Source organism: Onychomys torridus, chromosome 1 (assembly GCF_903995425.1).
Source record: "Onychomys torridus chromosome 1, mOncTor1.1, whole genome shotgun sequence".
Classification (NCBI taxonomy): Eukaryota; Metazoa; Chordata; class Mammalia; order Rodentia; family Cricetidae; genus Onychomys; species Onychomys torridus.
Genome location: NC_050443.1, coordinates 121,932,070 through 121,948,887, shown reverse-complemented (window position 1 = coordinate 121,948,887; position 16,818 = coordinate 121,932,070). Strand labels below are relative to the sequence as shown.

Sequence of the window (16,818 nt, the reverse complement as noted above, 5' to 3'; positions counted from 1 at the left end):
GGATGTTGACTAGTTATGGTTGGACATAATGATAAACTGATGAAGGGCTGGAGGGCTGGAGTAAATGGATGAATGAATGGGTGAGTTGATGGATGGGTAGATAGAGGGATAGATGGGTAGATGGGTTGATGGACGATGGATGGGCAGATGAAGGTATGGTCAGATGGATGGATAGGTAGATAGTTGGGTGGACAGACTCATGTTTGGGTGCACAGGTAGAAGGATATGATAACTGAGTGGATGGTTAGATAGAGTGACAGAAGAGTGGAAGGGCGAATGGATGTAGGGCTAGATGAATGGAAATGAAGATGGATGGATGGATGAATAGATGGATAGATGGATGGATGCAGGTTTATATAGATGAATGGGTAAATGGATGGATGAGCAACAGGTCATTAGACTGATGGACAGGTGGGTGGGTAGATAGCTGAGTGAATAGTGGATGGATGAATAGGTGTGTGTGTGTATGTATGTATGTATGTATGTATGTATGTATGTATGTATAGATGAATACATGAGTGGGTGGGTGGTAGGAAAAATGGGTGGAAGAATGGAGCCTGTTCAGTGTATAACAACCCTGAGGTTCCTCTGCCCACCCAGGCATCTCCTCCTGGTGTCCTGTGCTGATGAGGCTGGGACCTGATTAATGAGGAATGAGGACTTGCAGCTGTCACCTCATGTGGAGATGTGCCTTTAACACTGACCCTCTGATACCTGCAAAGTCCTGCACAGGGGTGGCCCCAGGACCTTGGCTGTCTGATTCTGCCTGCCGTGTCTATTTCTAAATCCCTCTCATGTTCCCCCTGCAGGTGGAAGAGAATCCTACGTCAGTTATCAGGTGGAGCAACTGGACACACATGCTAATGCCTGGGTTTGTTTTAACTGTTCATCTCGTCAGCGCTGAGCCTCTGGGCTAACACGACACATGAATGGGTGGGAAGGGGAGAAAGCTCTCAACTGATTCAGAAAACGTCTCCATTAAGCCTCCCTTCCCATCCCATTTTCTTTAATTACATTAGCATCTGCAGCAAGGCAGCCTCAGCCGTTGGTGCTTGCACAGACCACAGCCACGCTGCCCAGAGTGGCTAATTGGCCAGTGGGGCGGTGTGGTGGCTGGGTTTCTGCTGTGCTTTTGGCCCTTCCTAATGAGCTGATGAATGCACTGCACTGCGGCTGCCCATCCCCCCACCCCAGATGGTTTCTGCCTGTTCAATCAAATGAGTGATGACCAGCCTGTCCTTCTAATGCTCCCCCCACCCTCGCCATGTGGCCATTGGGGTTTTGATGCATGGGGGACCATTCTGTCTCTCCACCCACAAACTCCTGGTTCTACCTGCCTTGTAGGTCCCTTCTGTGGTCAAAGCCAGCTCCCTTCCCATTGCCTGCATCTGTATGAGCAAGCTCCATGGTCTTGGATCAGTCACAGGAGCAGTGTTTTTCCTCCTAGTGATGCTTTGGGCGGCAAGGATTCTATCTTCACCAGAGCTTCTCCTCACAGGCCCCTTCACCTCAGGCCATTGTGGGCAGAACCACCTTGACCTCAGGTGGTCCAGGCATCCAGCCTCACACCCAGGCTTAAGCACTTCTGAAGCTGGGGACTCACTCCATCTCTTGGCCTCTTTCTCAGTTTCCATGTTTTTCTACCATGTTTTTCTGAGTGACCTTGCTTTACAAGGCTGCTGAGGGTGTGACTGGGGCATGGTGACTGGTGCTGGTGAGGTGACAGGAGAATAGTGTGGATGTGACTCTTGTTTCTTTTATTGAAACAGCAGGTCAAGGGGCACCCACAGCTTGTCTGAACCAACTGTTAATCTAGAATCTTCTACCCTTGGCTCAGAAGATGCTAGTTGGTCCCAGTTTGGCCCAAATCGCCCATGGTTGGATTGCTATGTGAATCCCACGGGCTTCGGCCAGCTGACCGGAGCCTGGTCCTGACGTTAGTTTTGTGATGTGCCTCTGGTGTGGGGCCCTGCCCCTAGCTCTACCTTGTCCTCTCTGCTTTCTAAGTCAGGTACCAGCACTGCTCTGTGGGGAGGTGGCCCTAATGAGCAGAGTGTGCCTACATGGCCACCCCTTGGATGTGCACACTCAGGACCATCTGACATCAACGGCACAAACTGAGAGTGGCCACTGCTTGGAGCCTTACATCTTAGGGCTTCCCCCCCCTCCCCCGACAGGGGCCATGGCTCCATGCCTGGGCAGCCCTTCAAGTAGCCATGGCGACAAACAATCAAAAGGGTTGGAGACAATGGAGAGGGTGGGGGCGGGGCACGGGACTCCCATTGGTCTTCTTTCCCCTCTTTCCTGTTGAGACTGTCTCACTAAGGAGCTCAGGCTGGCGCTGAACTCATCAGCCTCCTGTCTCAGCCTCCAGAATGCTGGGATTACAGGCAAGTGCCACCGCCTCCAGCCCAGACCATCTCGTTTTTGAGAGTGGTAGAGGGCAGGTCAGCACTAATACAAAATCAGACAGCAGCTGTGTTCTTCGGCACATGACTCTGAGAACTGAAAACACGTTCAGACAGGATTGCCCACGGCACAGCGTTCATCATGGCGGATATCACTCAAGCATCCACCAACGGGGAAAACCCCAGCATCTGTATGAACAGTTGGTTTACATAAACTCCAGTGGGTTGAGCCACAGATGGAAGACAAAGGGCTGCCAATAGCCATGTGGAGGGATCCATGGGAATGGCTGCTGGGGGTGGGGGTGCGGTTCCCATGCAGTAGAGAGGTTTCAGAACCAGTCAGAGGTGGTTCTTGTCAATGTGCTAACCAGCCTGAACATGGCACCTCAAAATGGCAAAGCACACACCGGGGACTCTTGTCTCAGCAACAGTCTCAGTAGGACCCTCAACAAGAGACAGAAGTTATGGGAACAGGTAAAAACTGACCACTAGATTCCCTAGAGTAGGTGGGAAAAGTGCAGGACCCTCCTGAGATGGCCCTCCTCAGATGGGATCTACCTGATAGCTTCTCAGCCTCTTGGCTTCATGGTTGGCTACCCAACAGGGCTGGGTAGAGGGTCCTTGTGGAGGACAGTCATGTACCTATTCAACTTTTCCCTTTCCAAGTCACACATGCATCCCTGATCCCCACAGTACCCAGGATTAACCTGCCTCAGACCAGGCATTCCCATAGTCCTCTGTCTCAGTGTGGCATCAGAACTGTGTAGGGAACTGTGGCTTGTGACAGAGAAAGGGACAGACAACGTCAATGGCTCAGAACCATTGCAGCTGATTGAGGCAAAGGGAACAGTGGCCTGAACAGAAAAGCTGTATGTCAACTTTGGCCTGATGGTGGAGCCACTGTCCCAGTTTTGGCCCCAGCTAGACTTAGTGAGACAGGACACAGAGACTCAGAAGTTCTTGCAACAGTTGTTGCCCAAGCATGGTTTCTGTGGGAAGAGTTCATCAAGCACCCTGTGGCCATACCATGCGAAACACACAGTTTTCCACAAACTCTCAACCCTGTGAGCCTAGAACATCTGCCTACTTGGGATCTTGCCCATTAAGAAGAGCAAGATTTCCTTAACAAAACTCCACTTGGCAGGAGGCACCACAAGAATGTGGACACACACAGGTGAGGTGGAAGCCCAGAGCCAGGACAGCCTAAACACTTGTGGGAGGATGCCCATCACTGTGCTTCCAGCCCCCAACTCTGCCCCTCTTTCCCATCTCTATTGTTTTCTCTCAACAATGCCGTCTCTCCCTCCTCCTTAAAGTCTGCTGCCCTCTCACGGGGGCTCCTCCACAGGCAGTTGCATGCAGGCCCTGTCTGTGATAGGTTCTCTTGAAAACGGTGGCCACCATGACCTCAGCACAGGTGACACAGGGACAACAAAGCCAAGGTGTCCCAGAGCTGCACAGAAGCGCCACCCCCCATGCATGCAGGAACTCCTCAGGCCGGAGTTCCTCAGAAGGCAGAAGTGTGCCTTACCTAGCGGCATCGAAGCTGTCATAGGAGCCCACTGTGTAATGCCGGAAGAGCTTCTTGCTGCGGTCTGCACGGGTTTCTGCAGAGGGAAGAGAGACACTATTCAGAAACAAACAAACAAACAAACAACAAACAACAACAACAAAACAAAACAAAAAAACCCAAAACCGTAGCCCACCCACTGAATGGGCAAAAGACTGAATCTCCCTGATATGCCCCCAGGCAGGATGATATCCACTCTGCATTGGAACACACCTGGGGAGATGGGGATGATTTGGGGACCCAAGTCTGCAAAATGTAGGGATGCAAAGTGAACCTTGGACTGACCACAGAGCAAAGAGCTCCCTCTAAAACACAAGTGGAATCCTGTGCCTGTGCATGAAGGGGTAAGTGAGACTCTTCAGAGCAGGGATCATGAGCCTTCTGGCCAGGACAGTGACAGCCATCTCATGTGCAGTCTGCTAGACCTGCATGCCCAAATGATGCTACCCAGGCTGGCAGGCCTCTGGCCATCTCAGGAATCTCCGATGGTGGCCTTATCCTAGAGAGACATGATCAGGATTAGTATCCTGATGATGGTTGCTTTCCATTAAAAAAAAAAAAAAAAAGACTAAACTAAGCACACATGATTAACGCTTCTAATTAAGCTTCGCTTCCCTGACTCAGCAGATTCAGACGTAAGATCGGTGGGAAATGATACGACTATTGTAATTAGATTAACAGATGGCACAGGGCTGGGAGGGGGGTTCTGTGAAGACACAAATGCTGGAAGCATCAAAGCGCACAGTGAACCTCAAGGTATTCCCCTCACAGACAAGATTCCCCACCCTGCCTCCTTCTGAGGTCCTGTGGAACTTCAGGAAAAGCTGAGCAAACGGCTTGAACAAAAAGCCTGAGCAGGTGAGCCTCTTTCCAGTCCCTCCCCTCTCTCATTCCAAGGTCAATATATTTTTTTTTTAATTCACCCCTCCCAATGCAGGTTTCTGAGAGAGGTCCCGGGTCTTTACATTCTTAGAGGCAGAGACAGAGCACCCCATTTCTTACAGAGTGGGGGGACCACCCCACTTCTTACAGAGCAAGGAATCCCCCCCTGGGGTGGAAGGAGGCATGTCTGAGGCAGGAGCTAGAACTGCATTTCCCAGGTGCCCCAGCACTGTGGATGTGGCTGAGTGATTAGTTCTTCTGTAGGAGTGGGGCATTCCCACACTGGGCTCTTATGCCCCTCTGCTGTCCCTCTCTTTCACGGTCTGCCAGTTCAAGTCTCAAGCCCAGAGGGTAGGGCAACCACAGATGGAACGCAGAGGCCCAAAGCTCCATTGGTACCTAAGTGTCTGCATCGGAAACTGAGATCAGTTCCCAGCGCCATGTAAAAAGCTGGGCATAAGGGTGTGCAGACCCTGCACAGAGGCACGGGAGGAGGGTAAGCCCTGGTGTTCTCACTAACTAGCCAGCCAGGCCTCATTAGAAAGCTCCGGGGTCAGTGAGAGACCTTGCTTCAAAAAATAAGGTGGAGAGTGACCGAGGAAGACACTAGGTATTGACCTATGACCTCCACATGACCACACACACACACACACACACACACACACACACACACACACACACACACACACACACAGGGGAAAATCAAACTTCTGTCACACTGGGTCGCCCCTGCAGCCTTCCTTCACCAACAGGCAGGGCAGCAGGGGTCCCAGGACTGGCTCACACTGGTGTCTCCACACCTTCCACCTGCTCCCCTGTCACAAACACCCAAGGCTCCTGCTTACTACGCCTCCTTCAGCCATGACACTGTCACTGCTCTCTTCACCCGACACTCACCAAGTGCTTCTGTGTAGCAGGCCCCACTGGGGTACCCAGTCAAATGCCACCATGGAAACCCAGTTAGGGGTGCACACGCGGCTCAGCAGCCCCTCAGCTCCTTTATAGTGCTAGTGTTATCCTTTGAAGGCCTGCTCTGGACTGTGGGCCCCCTCACAGGGGCACTCTCTTATTTGAGTTAAAGTTGAAGGCATCTTGGTAGCACAAATGTCAAGCTGTGCACATGACATCTCTGATCAGCCGCTACTTGGTCTAGTATTGAAGCCACACAGCATGAAGCCATCAACAAAAATGTGTCAACAACTGTCAGAACATCCCCTCACAATGAAAGCCTAAAGCATTGGCATTTTGCAAACAAACAAACAAACAAACAAAAAGCAATTTAAGTTGTAGGAAACACAGTCTTATCAAACGGTAAACTGATGGCCCAAAGTACAGTTGTCAGGATTATAAATTTGTCACTCAGATTTAACATTAACCATCGATGTGGCGCAGCCTAGAATCACCTGCAAAAGCCTCAGTTGAGTGATGGTCCTTACCAGGTTGGTCTGTGGACATGTCTGTAAGGGATTGTCTTGGTTGTCTTAACCGGTGTAGGAGGGCCCAGGCCACCTTGGGCAACACCGTTTCCTGGGCAGGTGGTCTGGTCTGTATAAGAAAGCTGGCTGAGCATGGATCTGAGAGTGAGTAAGCAGGCAGCTTCCTCCAGGGTTTCTGTGGCAATGCCTTGGCTGTGAGTGAGTTCTCTGGTCAGGGATAATGCTGCATGGGATAGCGAGAGGCCTGGCTCCTGGTCTTTGCCTTGAGTTCCTGCCCTGGTTTCCCTTAGTAATGCATAGTGACCTGAGAGTTTAAAATGAAATACTGCACCCCCCCATGCACAAGTTGCTTTTGGTAATAGTTTTATCACAACGACAGAAAGCAACTAGAACACACTGTGTGTACAGAGGACGGACTCTAAGAGGAAACATGCTGGACTGCAGACTGCCTGAATCCTAACAGTCCTGTCCCTCTCTGCATGACCTGTGAGCATCTGTTCACAGGGAGAGGGGAGTGACGGGGTGAATTTGATGGATGCACGCTCCCTCCATGTCACCCAGGCTCAAACCAGCACCAGAACCAGTACCTTCCTTCTCTGCCTGAAGGCTGGCTCAGGGATGTATCTCATGTTGTCCTCAGGACTCCAGGACAGGTTACCTTGTTTCTCTGAATTGTCCTTCTGACTTATGGTCTAGGGCAGATAAGAGTTATGTAAGGTCATGAGGGTGGGGCCTAAGTGGCTTCCTAAGAATAAAAGGGAGACCTGAGCTGGCAGCTTACCCAGCCTCACCACTTGCTCCCCTGTGCCACCTGTGGGTAAGGCAGAGTCCCAGGAGCGCGAGGGCTTTTCACCAGACACAGCCCTTGATTTTAGACTTTGGATCCACAAGTGGAATGGTTTTCTCCTCTAAGTGTCACTGAATTTATGCAGTCAGTTCCAGCCATGGCTTCCCTACTCATCAGGCTTGCTGAACTAACCAAAGGCCCCATCATACAAATAACCCCAGTCCAGGGCACTGGAGTCATAAGCATGGAGCACTGGCTGTGCTAGGGACTGGTCTAGCCAAGCTGTGCACACCTGTGTCACACTTCACGTCAAGAGCAAAGGCGCCCAGATGTGACCCTGTGCAGGGGCCACGAAGGCCAGACCTTGTGACCTAAGGGCAGGGATTAGAAAGAGACCCAAGTGACAGGTGGCCAGGACCCCGGGGACCAGGTGAAGGAGCTTGGGTATGTTGGCCTTCTAATGACTGGGCAAGGTGCCCAGGGTTTAGATCACTGTGGAAGGACACATGGATGTCTGACTATCCTGGGACATTCATGCTCAGGTCACATGTATGCCAGGGCTAGAAAAGGTAAGAGAGATGCAATGTATAGCCATCAATGGGCCAGAGGACTGCTCATTCCAAGTATTGCTGAGTTGCTCTGGTTTTCTCCATCCCTTGTGGTAGTTCTATGCTGGTTGTCTAGGAAACCAGTGGGTGCTAGAAGTGGGCGGGGTTTTGACTGGGCTGGAGGGCATAGAGCCAAGAGCAGAGAGGGAAATATGTAGTGGAGTACATGTGCACATGTGTATATATGTGTGCCTGTGTATATGCTCATGCATTCCTGTATGTTCATGCGTGCCTGAGTACATATGCATGTATATATAAATACATGTGTACATGTGTGGCTTACAGTGACTATATTGTGTGTGTGTGCATGTGTTCAAATGAACAAATGTGTGAGTATAGATGCATATGTGTATAAATGCACACATATGACTGTGTGGCTAAACATGTGTGTACAGGTCCATGGGAGTATATATGCCATACATATGTTCATGTGTGTGTGTGTTTGTGTGTGTGTGTGTGTGTGTTTATACAAGTGATTGTATATACATGTGGGCCTATATGTGCATATGTGCATGTAGGTAAGAAAAGAATATGTAAACAGGTACACGTGTGGGTGTGTATTTGAGCATATGAGCACAAGTAAATGTGTATATGTGTGTGTGTAAACATACATGTGGATGAGCATCATCACCATTATAATCATAACCCTTATCATCACCATGATAATCAGCATTATTACCACCATTACCACCATCATCACCACCCCCACCATCCTCACCACTGTCACTATCATCTCCTAGTCACCCCCATCCCTGTAGGGGATTTGCTGAGCTGCTCTCCACTGACAAGCTGCTTGGCTGGAGATTTGCACCATCATCACTGGTCTTCCCCCTGCTTTGGTCCTCACACAACATCCAGCAGCCAACCCATGTCCTGGCTCTGCCTTACAGAAGCAGCAGTGTGGTGATGAGGGACCAGATTCTAAAGCTAGACTGGTGGCATTCCAAGGTCAGCTGTCACCAACTGGCTTTTGTCTTGTTCTTTCACGTGTGTGTGGGAACAGCACTGGCCCCACTCACACAGAAGCACCTGAGTGGTTGGAGGTGAGGCCAGTTGGGCACGCAGTATATGGGAAGTGTTGCCACTTCTGCTACAGCTATCACATGTCATACCTTAGATTCAGAACTTCTGCCTTTCATAGGCCTTCTGAAGTCACACAGCTCATGAGAGGCAGTGTGGGTCCCCAATCTAGCAGTCTAAACCTAGATGGCTATGCTGTGGACACACCTTCACCCAGTTTTGGGCTAGGATAGATGGGTGGGCTGGATGGTTCTTGGGACCCTTCCTGCATGTGACAGTGGGTGCCTTATGCTACAACCAGTGTTTGTCCTTCACCAGCTGTACACTATATACTGTGTGCCAACCTTTCTAGAAGCTCATAGGATGCATAGGTGCAGATGTAGGGTACAAGTAAGACACGCCCAAACAGTCAGGGGAGCAGAAGGAGGCCTGAGGTGCATGCAGGACAATGGCCAGGACAGATGCACCCTGGGACTCGTATTCCTGCTTGGGTCTTCAGGGAAGCACCACGCAGCTGAACCTGACACATCACCACCTGGGCCGTGGCTGCAGCTCTGCTTCTCTCTGCTTCCTAAGGAGGCAGGAGGCCCTGCTGTCTCTCCTCAGTAGACCTGGTAGAGCTGCTCAGAGCCAGCCACAGGCTTCCCTCATCCTCCAGGGATCCAGAATTCCCCAATCCCAGCCACATAGGCAGCTGAGGCCACCACCGTCTCTAGTCCTGGGAACTAGTGGTTGGCATGGGACCCTGGTGTGGCAACTCCTGCGACCTGATCTGGTGTGAGGTTCTTGCCCTGCTGCTGTGATTGCCATTTCTGAGACCTCCCAGAGCAGCCTGGCTTTATGAGATAAAACACACATAGGCAGACAGCATGATCTAGGGAGGGGCAGCGAAAGGAACAGACAGACAGAACACAGCTGGAGCCCCCAAAACTTCTTACTTTTAACACACATCCTTACTTCTAACATATAAGCCCAACTGTGTCATTTCTTCACTGATGCACTTTAGCCTGCCATTACTGAAGGCACAAGGACTTGGACAATACATTTATGTACCAGCCATGCACACTGGTGTACCAACGGCTGGAGGCAGTGACCACAAGGGAGCAGACAGCCATGGAACAGTGCCAACATAGATTCTGTGACCACATCTCCTCCCTGGAGAGTGGACCATTTCTTTTTGCCATGTGGGATTCCTGGCAAGGTGGTGTCTCAGAAGCTAGGGTACACCTCCAACCTGTGGGGACATCCAGATGTGGCCCAGGTTGGTCTAAGCATCAAGCTGGTCTCTGACCCCACCAGTTCTATGAGGTGACCCTCAGCCTGTGTGTGGAATGCAGCCTTTTTCTGAGGTCAAATGTAGTGAGTTTTGGGAGAAGGCACAGAACCCTGCTACAGAGGCCCCAGACTTTGGCCTGGAAGGTCTTGAGAGTCATTTGTCAGGAGTTTTCTGTGTTCCTCATCTGTTTTCTGTGTGTGTGTTGTCACATCACACTCTTCAGCTCTCTGATAAAACAGAATTATTTCTAATATTTAAAAAAGTATACTTATGTGTATGCCACATGCGTGTGGGAGCCAGTGGAGTTCAGAAGAAGATGCCAGATCCCCTGTGACTTGAAGTTGCATGCTGTTGTTGCCACTGGATATGGACGCTGGGAATGGAACTTGGGTCTTTTGAAAGAGTAGCAAGTGCTTTTAACCACTGAGCCATCTCTCCAGCTCTTGGTGGACCTCAGTCGGTCATTAGTTCTAGCCAATGTCAAAGCCACAGTGGCATTCCATTACACGTACAGCATCCCAAGAGCACTGTAGGACAGTTACCCATGAGCACAGAGCCCACATGAGGGACATCACTGCTTTCAACCCAGGGACTCCCAGGGACAGTGTGCAGATGGGACAGGCGTTTGGCAAGAATGTGAACTGTCTTTGCTGTTCCATGCCTGAGACCGTGGGATGCTTGTCATACAGCATCACCCAGGGAAGGCTGGCTGTCACAGACACAAGTGGCCTTTTCAATTGCACAAGATAGGATATTCTTTCCACTCTGGGCCCAGAGTCCTGACAGCTCTGTGCAGCAGAGGCCTGAGAACACAAAGACAAATACTGAGTGGGGACTCATCAGGATGAAGTCCAGACTCACCAGGAGAAAACTGGAAAACAGCCTAGTAGAGGAAAGGAATGTGTCCTGACACTCAGGGACAGAACACAGCATATGGAGGGGGGTGCAGCTCTGAGTTCAGATCCCCAGCACCCATGTAAAGGCCCAAGTGGCCACACATGCCCGTAACCCCAGCAGTGAATGGGGAAGAGACAGGTAGATTCTTGGAGTTCACCAGCCAGCCAGCCTAGAAGAAAATGGAGAGCTCCAGGTTTAGTGAGAGACCCTGTCTCAAATCAGCAAGGTGAGGAGTGATGGAGGACGCTTAGTGTTTCTGTTGCTTCCATATGTGCACACATTGGTGTCTGCACACTCACATATATACATCTTAGTATTTCACGCACACACTATAGTACACATGCCTTTGACTAAAAAGACATTCTGTTTATGGATGATAAAAGGGGCAGGCAAGTTAGTCAATCAAAGGGAAACAATTTGTTTCCTTAACAGTATAGAAACTTCTAAAATTTAAGATCTAATTCACCTACTTTCTTATCCAGAATCAGGATTCTTCATATAGTGGCTGCTCAGAATTATCTGTAGCATCCCAGAGTTCAGCACTCATCAACCTGGTCCAAGTGATCACCTTCTCTGGTTTGGACTGGGGAAGTAGCTCCCTGTCTCCTTGTTTTCCTGATGATTTGTTCCACCCATCATCTGTGGTCCCCATTGAAGGAATGTGAACCCAGCGATGCTACTGGCCCTGCCCATTTCTACACCTTCATCCCCCATCGCTGTCCCTTCCTCTTTGCTCCTAGAATACACGCCAATTTGCATCTCAGGGCCTTTGCATTTGCTAGGACCTCCTTTCTCTAGTTCTGATTTCACTGTGCCAACAGATCTCTGGCTCCTATGACAACCTGACCACGTGGGTACCCAGTATCTCTGGTACATGAACGAACATTGGAAAATTGGTACCTCCATCTGCTTGGTCTGGCTGTGATGGGCTTAAGGCTTTACAGAGAACGCTAAGTTAGTACCTCCCAGAGGCTGCTTGCATAGTGCAAAGAGCCCATCTGCGCTGGGGAACCCCCAATTCCAGCCCTGGCCAAGGCAGTGATCAGGAGGGACCTTCTCACAGGGCCTCTTGGTGCTCCTGCCTCACCTAGAGAGAGAACAGGATATTTGCCTTAATGGATGTTCTAGTTGGGTGATCCCTCATGGCATACATCCCAGGTTAATTGGGGATCCCCCCTCACAGGAGGCGGCTGTGAGCCCTCCCCACAAGGCAGCATTTAAGTTGATATGCCCTAAAAATGCCACTCGGAAAATATCTACATGGAAAAGGGGGAGGAATCTCTAGAAATTCCATTTCATACACCCCTTGGGACGTGTGGAAGGCAGCGACAGATTTCATGACAGCCTCCGATTGTCAGTAGTTAAAATAGCCCCTTATGCAAAGCAGCCAGGAGGAGGGGCCTGCAGCTTGGCAAGGAAGCCAGGGTGGGGCATCCTGGGAGACTCTGTGGCCTCCCATGCAGAGTACCTTTCTGGAAAAGGGAACAAGAAGAGGGGCTTTCTCCAAGAGCAGCGGGAGTGTCCTGAAGGACCAGAAGGATGTAAAGCCCTCACACCACATGTTCCCTGGGATGGTCCCTCCCCGACGGGATGCCAGTGGACAGACAGATGCTAGGAAGCACGTGAGACAGTCCTCCCCACTCATCACCCCTCCCCTTCCCTCTCCTCCCTTCTCCTCTCCTCCCTTCTTCATTGCAGTGACGGGGATGGATTCTAAGGTCTCACACGTGTTAGACGAGCCCTCTATCACTGAGCCACACCCCTACCCCTGAGACAGTCAAGACAAACTTGAACCTCCATTATTTCCTGGCATTCTGATCAAAGCAGGAAAGATCCTCTCAGGAGCCTCAGTTTCCCCATCTATAACAGTCCACAGCAGAGTCTAAAATGCAGGGATACAGTTAGAACAGGGTACGGACACTTCTGCACCTATCTTTCCCCAGTCCTGATTAGCGATGCCGGCCAGGCCCCTTGGCCAGTGCTGTTTGTCTAGGAGACCACTTTGGTATGTCTGACTTACACCCAAGAGCAATTTGTGCCCCATATGATGCTCTGCTTGTTCCTGCCTGGGCCGAGAAGGTCCTATACCATCCAGGCCAACTGAATACCATCCCAGGGACCTGAAACGGTGTGGACACCTTCTGCTCCTGGACATCCTGCTCAGGTGAGGACCCATTACTGTACTTCAGGAAGCAGAGGACAGAGGGTGGACTAGGGATTGCACAGTGACAGAGTGCTTGAGATGCTTGGCAGCTAGGACATGGCCATGCTGTTCCAGCTCCTGGGAGGAGCTGCTTGCCCCTGTGTTCTGCCCCGAGTGGCTTGAAAGGCCCAAGCTGAGCCCTTCAGATTGAAGTATATTTTGTTACTTAGCCAGCTCACACACATTCATGTTTCCTTCCACTCAGCTTCATCAGAAGCACTCTAAGATGAGTCAGGCTCTGATTGCTGGGCCATGCAGCCTACAGTGCCACTGAATGGCTTGTTCTGGACATGGCAGGGCTTTGGATAGCCTTGTCTTCAGATCCTAACTACACCCGACTTCACATAGCTATGGCTTCCACACCTATGAGTCCTATCAACCTAAGGTTAGTCTAAAAATATTTGAAAAATCAGGGCGGGAGAGAGAGCTCAGTGGTTAAGAGTACTTGCTGTGTTTGTAGAGGACCCGAGTTTGGTTCCCAGCACCCATGTCAGGTAGCTCACAACTGCCTGCAACTCTAGCTCCAGGGGGATCCAGTGTCTCTACATTCTACAGGTGACTTTGCACATGGCCCCACACAGACATAATTAAAATTACTAAAATCAAAAAATCTAAAAGACCATATTTGGAAATCACTACATGTGCACCCAAATGTGAACAGGTTTGTTTGTTTGTCTTGGTATTTATTCCCCCAAACAACCCAGCACGATAATGTTCATGGAGCACATACACTGCATTGGGTGTTACAACTGGGACCTGACTTAAGTGTGTGGAAGGGAGGTGGGACTTAGATGAGAAGCCTGAGGCATGCTACAGAAGGGATTGCAGTGTTAGGGGGTTCAGTCCTGGAGGCAACCCCCAGCTGATGCAGAGAAATGGCTGCCTTGGTGTTTCCCATGACAATCAGTGGCCCTGCACCCATTTCCCGATGCCCCCAGGGGGCAGCACACCCCTCAACCAGAATCCTTGTGCTGGCCACACTTTTAAGTTACATTTTGCTGAAGAGATGGCCAGACAGAGAGCACTGGGCACACAGGCCAAGTATCTCCTGTGTCTGTGATAATGACAGGGAGACCCCAGGATTCTGCCCTGGATGCTGGCTGGAAGACTACCTTCAAAGGTAGATGATTCTCTTGCCATGATGGAGGGAGCTGACCTTCCTAACCCTTGGAAGGTCAGGGGTGATGTTCTGAGTGGATAAATTCCTTTCCAGCAGGGCTGGGTAGCACATTTCCCTTGTTTTGATTGACAAGAAGCATAGAAACCATGAAAGAGGTGGACAGCAATGCCAGGCATCTTGAAGACACAATTAAATACAAAAGCTCAACTTTAAATGCATGCACACTGTGCCTAGCAGAACATGGAGCACAGTGGTGTGCTGGTCTGAGTAGCCAGAGCCCCCAAATATAGGAAAGATGCCACATAACTCTGGCCAGGTAGCTTGCCTACTCTACTGTCTGCCTTGGAGAGAAGCAGGCCACTACTGCTGAGTCCTTCATGGGAAGAGAGTCCATGAGTATCTTCTTGAGGTCATATTTGACTCAGCCAGGACATGGCAGGAAGCCACAGAAAAACAAAGCAACAGAGGAGACAATGGCCAGATGTGAGTGAGCTGAAGCCCCTTCCCTGGGTGCCCTGTACATTAACATCCAGACCCAGGCTGGATGGACACAGATGCTCCCTGGCTTACAATGGCATGAGGTGATCCCAGGACCATTGGGCTGTTTTCCTTTCCCATCCAAGTACTAACCAGGCCTGGCCCTGCTCTGCTTCCAAGATCAGGTGAGACTAGGTGCATTCTGAGTGGTAGAGCTATGGCTTCTACACTGTGCTAATCTATGCCATGAGGACATCGGCACTTCATCCCGGCTCTGGGATGATCTTACCCAGCAGGAGTTAGTGTGAATTCTGAGCACGGGTAACACAACTGTGGCTGAGCTGTGGAGCATGGTAGGTCAGAGATAGTAGATATCTGTGTTAGTCACTTGTCTCCTCACTGTGACAAACGCCCGAGAGAGCGACTTAGGAGAGGAAGCATTTACTCTGGCCCACAGTTTGAGGGCACAGTCCATCACAGTGGGAAGGCACGGAGGCACAAGTGTGAGAGCAGCTGGTCACGATGCAGCCATGGTTGGGAAGCAGAGAGAGATGAACGCAGGTGTTCTGCTTGCTTATCCAATCCTGGACCCCATGGGATGGTGACTCCCACATTCAGGGTGCTTCTTCCCTCCTCTATTGACCTAATCTAGAAGCTACCTCACAGACACGCCCAGAGGCTTGTCTCCATGTGATTCCAGGTCCTGTCAAGGTGTCGGTCTTATTCACATACCTCTGTATCTTATGAGATTTCAACTGCTGGTGGTCTATCATGGTAGAATCCCACTGTGAGCCAGGGGGCAGTGAGGCTATTGCCATCACACCCCACAGATGGGGACACAGTGGCAGAAAGCCGTGAAGGAAGAAGGACTGAGTCCCAGTGACCTGCATGAGCTGACAGATCGAGGGGCTGTAAGTAACTAAAGGGGAATGTCCAGGTAGACCCCGGGGACTTAGGGCTGGGAAGAAAGCTGGTAGCTGCTGAGCACGGAGGTCTGGGAGGGAGAAGGGAGGCCCTGACAGAGCTTGGGGATGCCACTGGGACAGTGGCTTCCAAAGACTCAGAAGGAAGTCACCTGAACTGTGTTTACTCCAGGATGTACCTAGGGACCCGGAACATGAGAGATGCCTCCCTTGAGTACTGGAGAAGGATCCTGGTGGTGACTCAGCCAGGACCAGAGGAGCAGTGGTGAGGCCATTTTCTAAGCTGAGACACAACTGGAGTGCCTGCTGAGCATGTCAGTGCCTGTGCCCTAGACACCCTCCTTCTGAGATGAGCACCTTGTTTATTTCCACCCTCCCCAGCTCAGTTCCTTTCTGCTGCTGTATCAAAATACCCAAGGCCAGGTTGTACATTAAGAATAGAAATGACTCTTCTGGCCATTCTGGAGGCTGAGGTGCTCAAGACTAAGGTGGTGCTGACTTCCTCACATGTCAGAAGAGCAAGAGAGGGCCGTGTGCAGCCTTCGCATGAAGGATGGAGACCTACTCACATGGGCTCTGATGTCAGGACTTTTTCTCCTAATGGCCCCACCTTTTCACCTGGCAACGCCACTGGGCACATTTTACCCTGTGGACTTTGGAGAACTGTTCAGATCTCCTGCAAAAGGCTCAGAGTTCCTGGCTGGCCATGTGGCTAGGTTGTTTGGCTCTGGCTCACCCATACTGCCTTGAAGTCAACTCCCTGCCCAGGCTCCTGTGTTTCCTGCAAGTTTTATTCATTTATTTATTTTGCTTTCTTGAGACTGGGTCTTATTCTGTAGCCCAGGAGGGCATGCAACTCACTATGTTGCCCAGGATGACCTCAAACTAACAACAATCCTCTTGCCTCAGCCTCCAATGCACTGAGGGTATACACACAAGCCAGCATGACCAGCTCCTCTGCAGGCTCTAATTCTGACATCATTCACCAAACTCAAAGAATAAGGGCTGAGGACAGCACTAAGGACAAAGATGAAACTGTTTTCTCTCTTAAAACTGGACACTGCTGGGCTTTCTGCCAGTGGAGAAACACACAGCTATGGAAGCAGCAAGGTCCGTCACTAGGCCATGCCCCCTCCGTCATCAGGCCGGGCTAGAGCTCTGTGACCTCCCTAGGGCTGAGTGGGTCTGGAGGACTCCCAGGCTGGGAGCCG

The 16,818-nt window shown here is 50.7% G+C and overlaps 1 protein-coding gene across 4 annotated transcripts in view; it reads right to left on the bottom strand.

Moving 5' to 3' along the window:
- Shank2 (SH3 and multiple ankyrin repeat domains 2) overlaps nt 1-16,818 on the bottom strand; it is a 300,678-nt gene that overhangs the window by 172,420 nt on the left and 111,440 nt on the right. For all 4 annotated transcript variants that reach the window (XM_036200105.1, XM_036200104.1, XM_036200106.1 and 1 more), the window contains one exon: nt 3,940-4,015. In XM_036200105.1, coding sequence (XP_036055998.1) covers nt 3,940-4,015 — 76 coding nt within the window. The remainder of the gene's footprint in view (nt 1-3,939; nt 4,016-16,818) is intronic.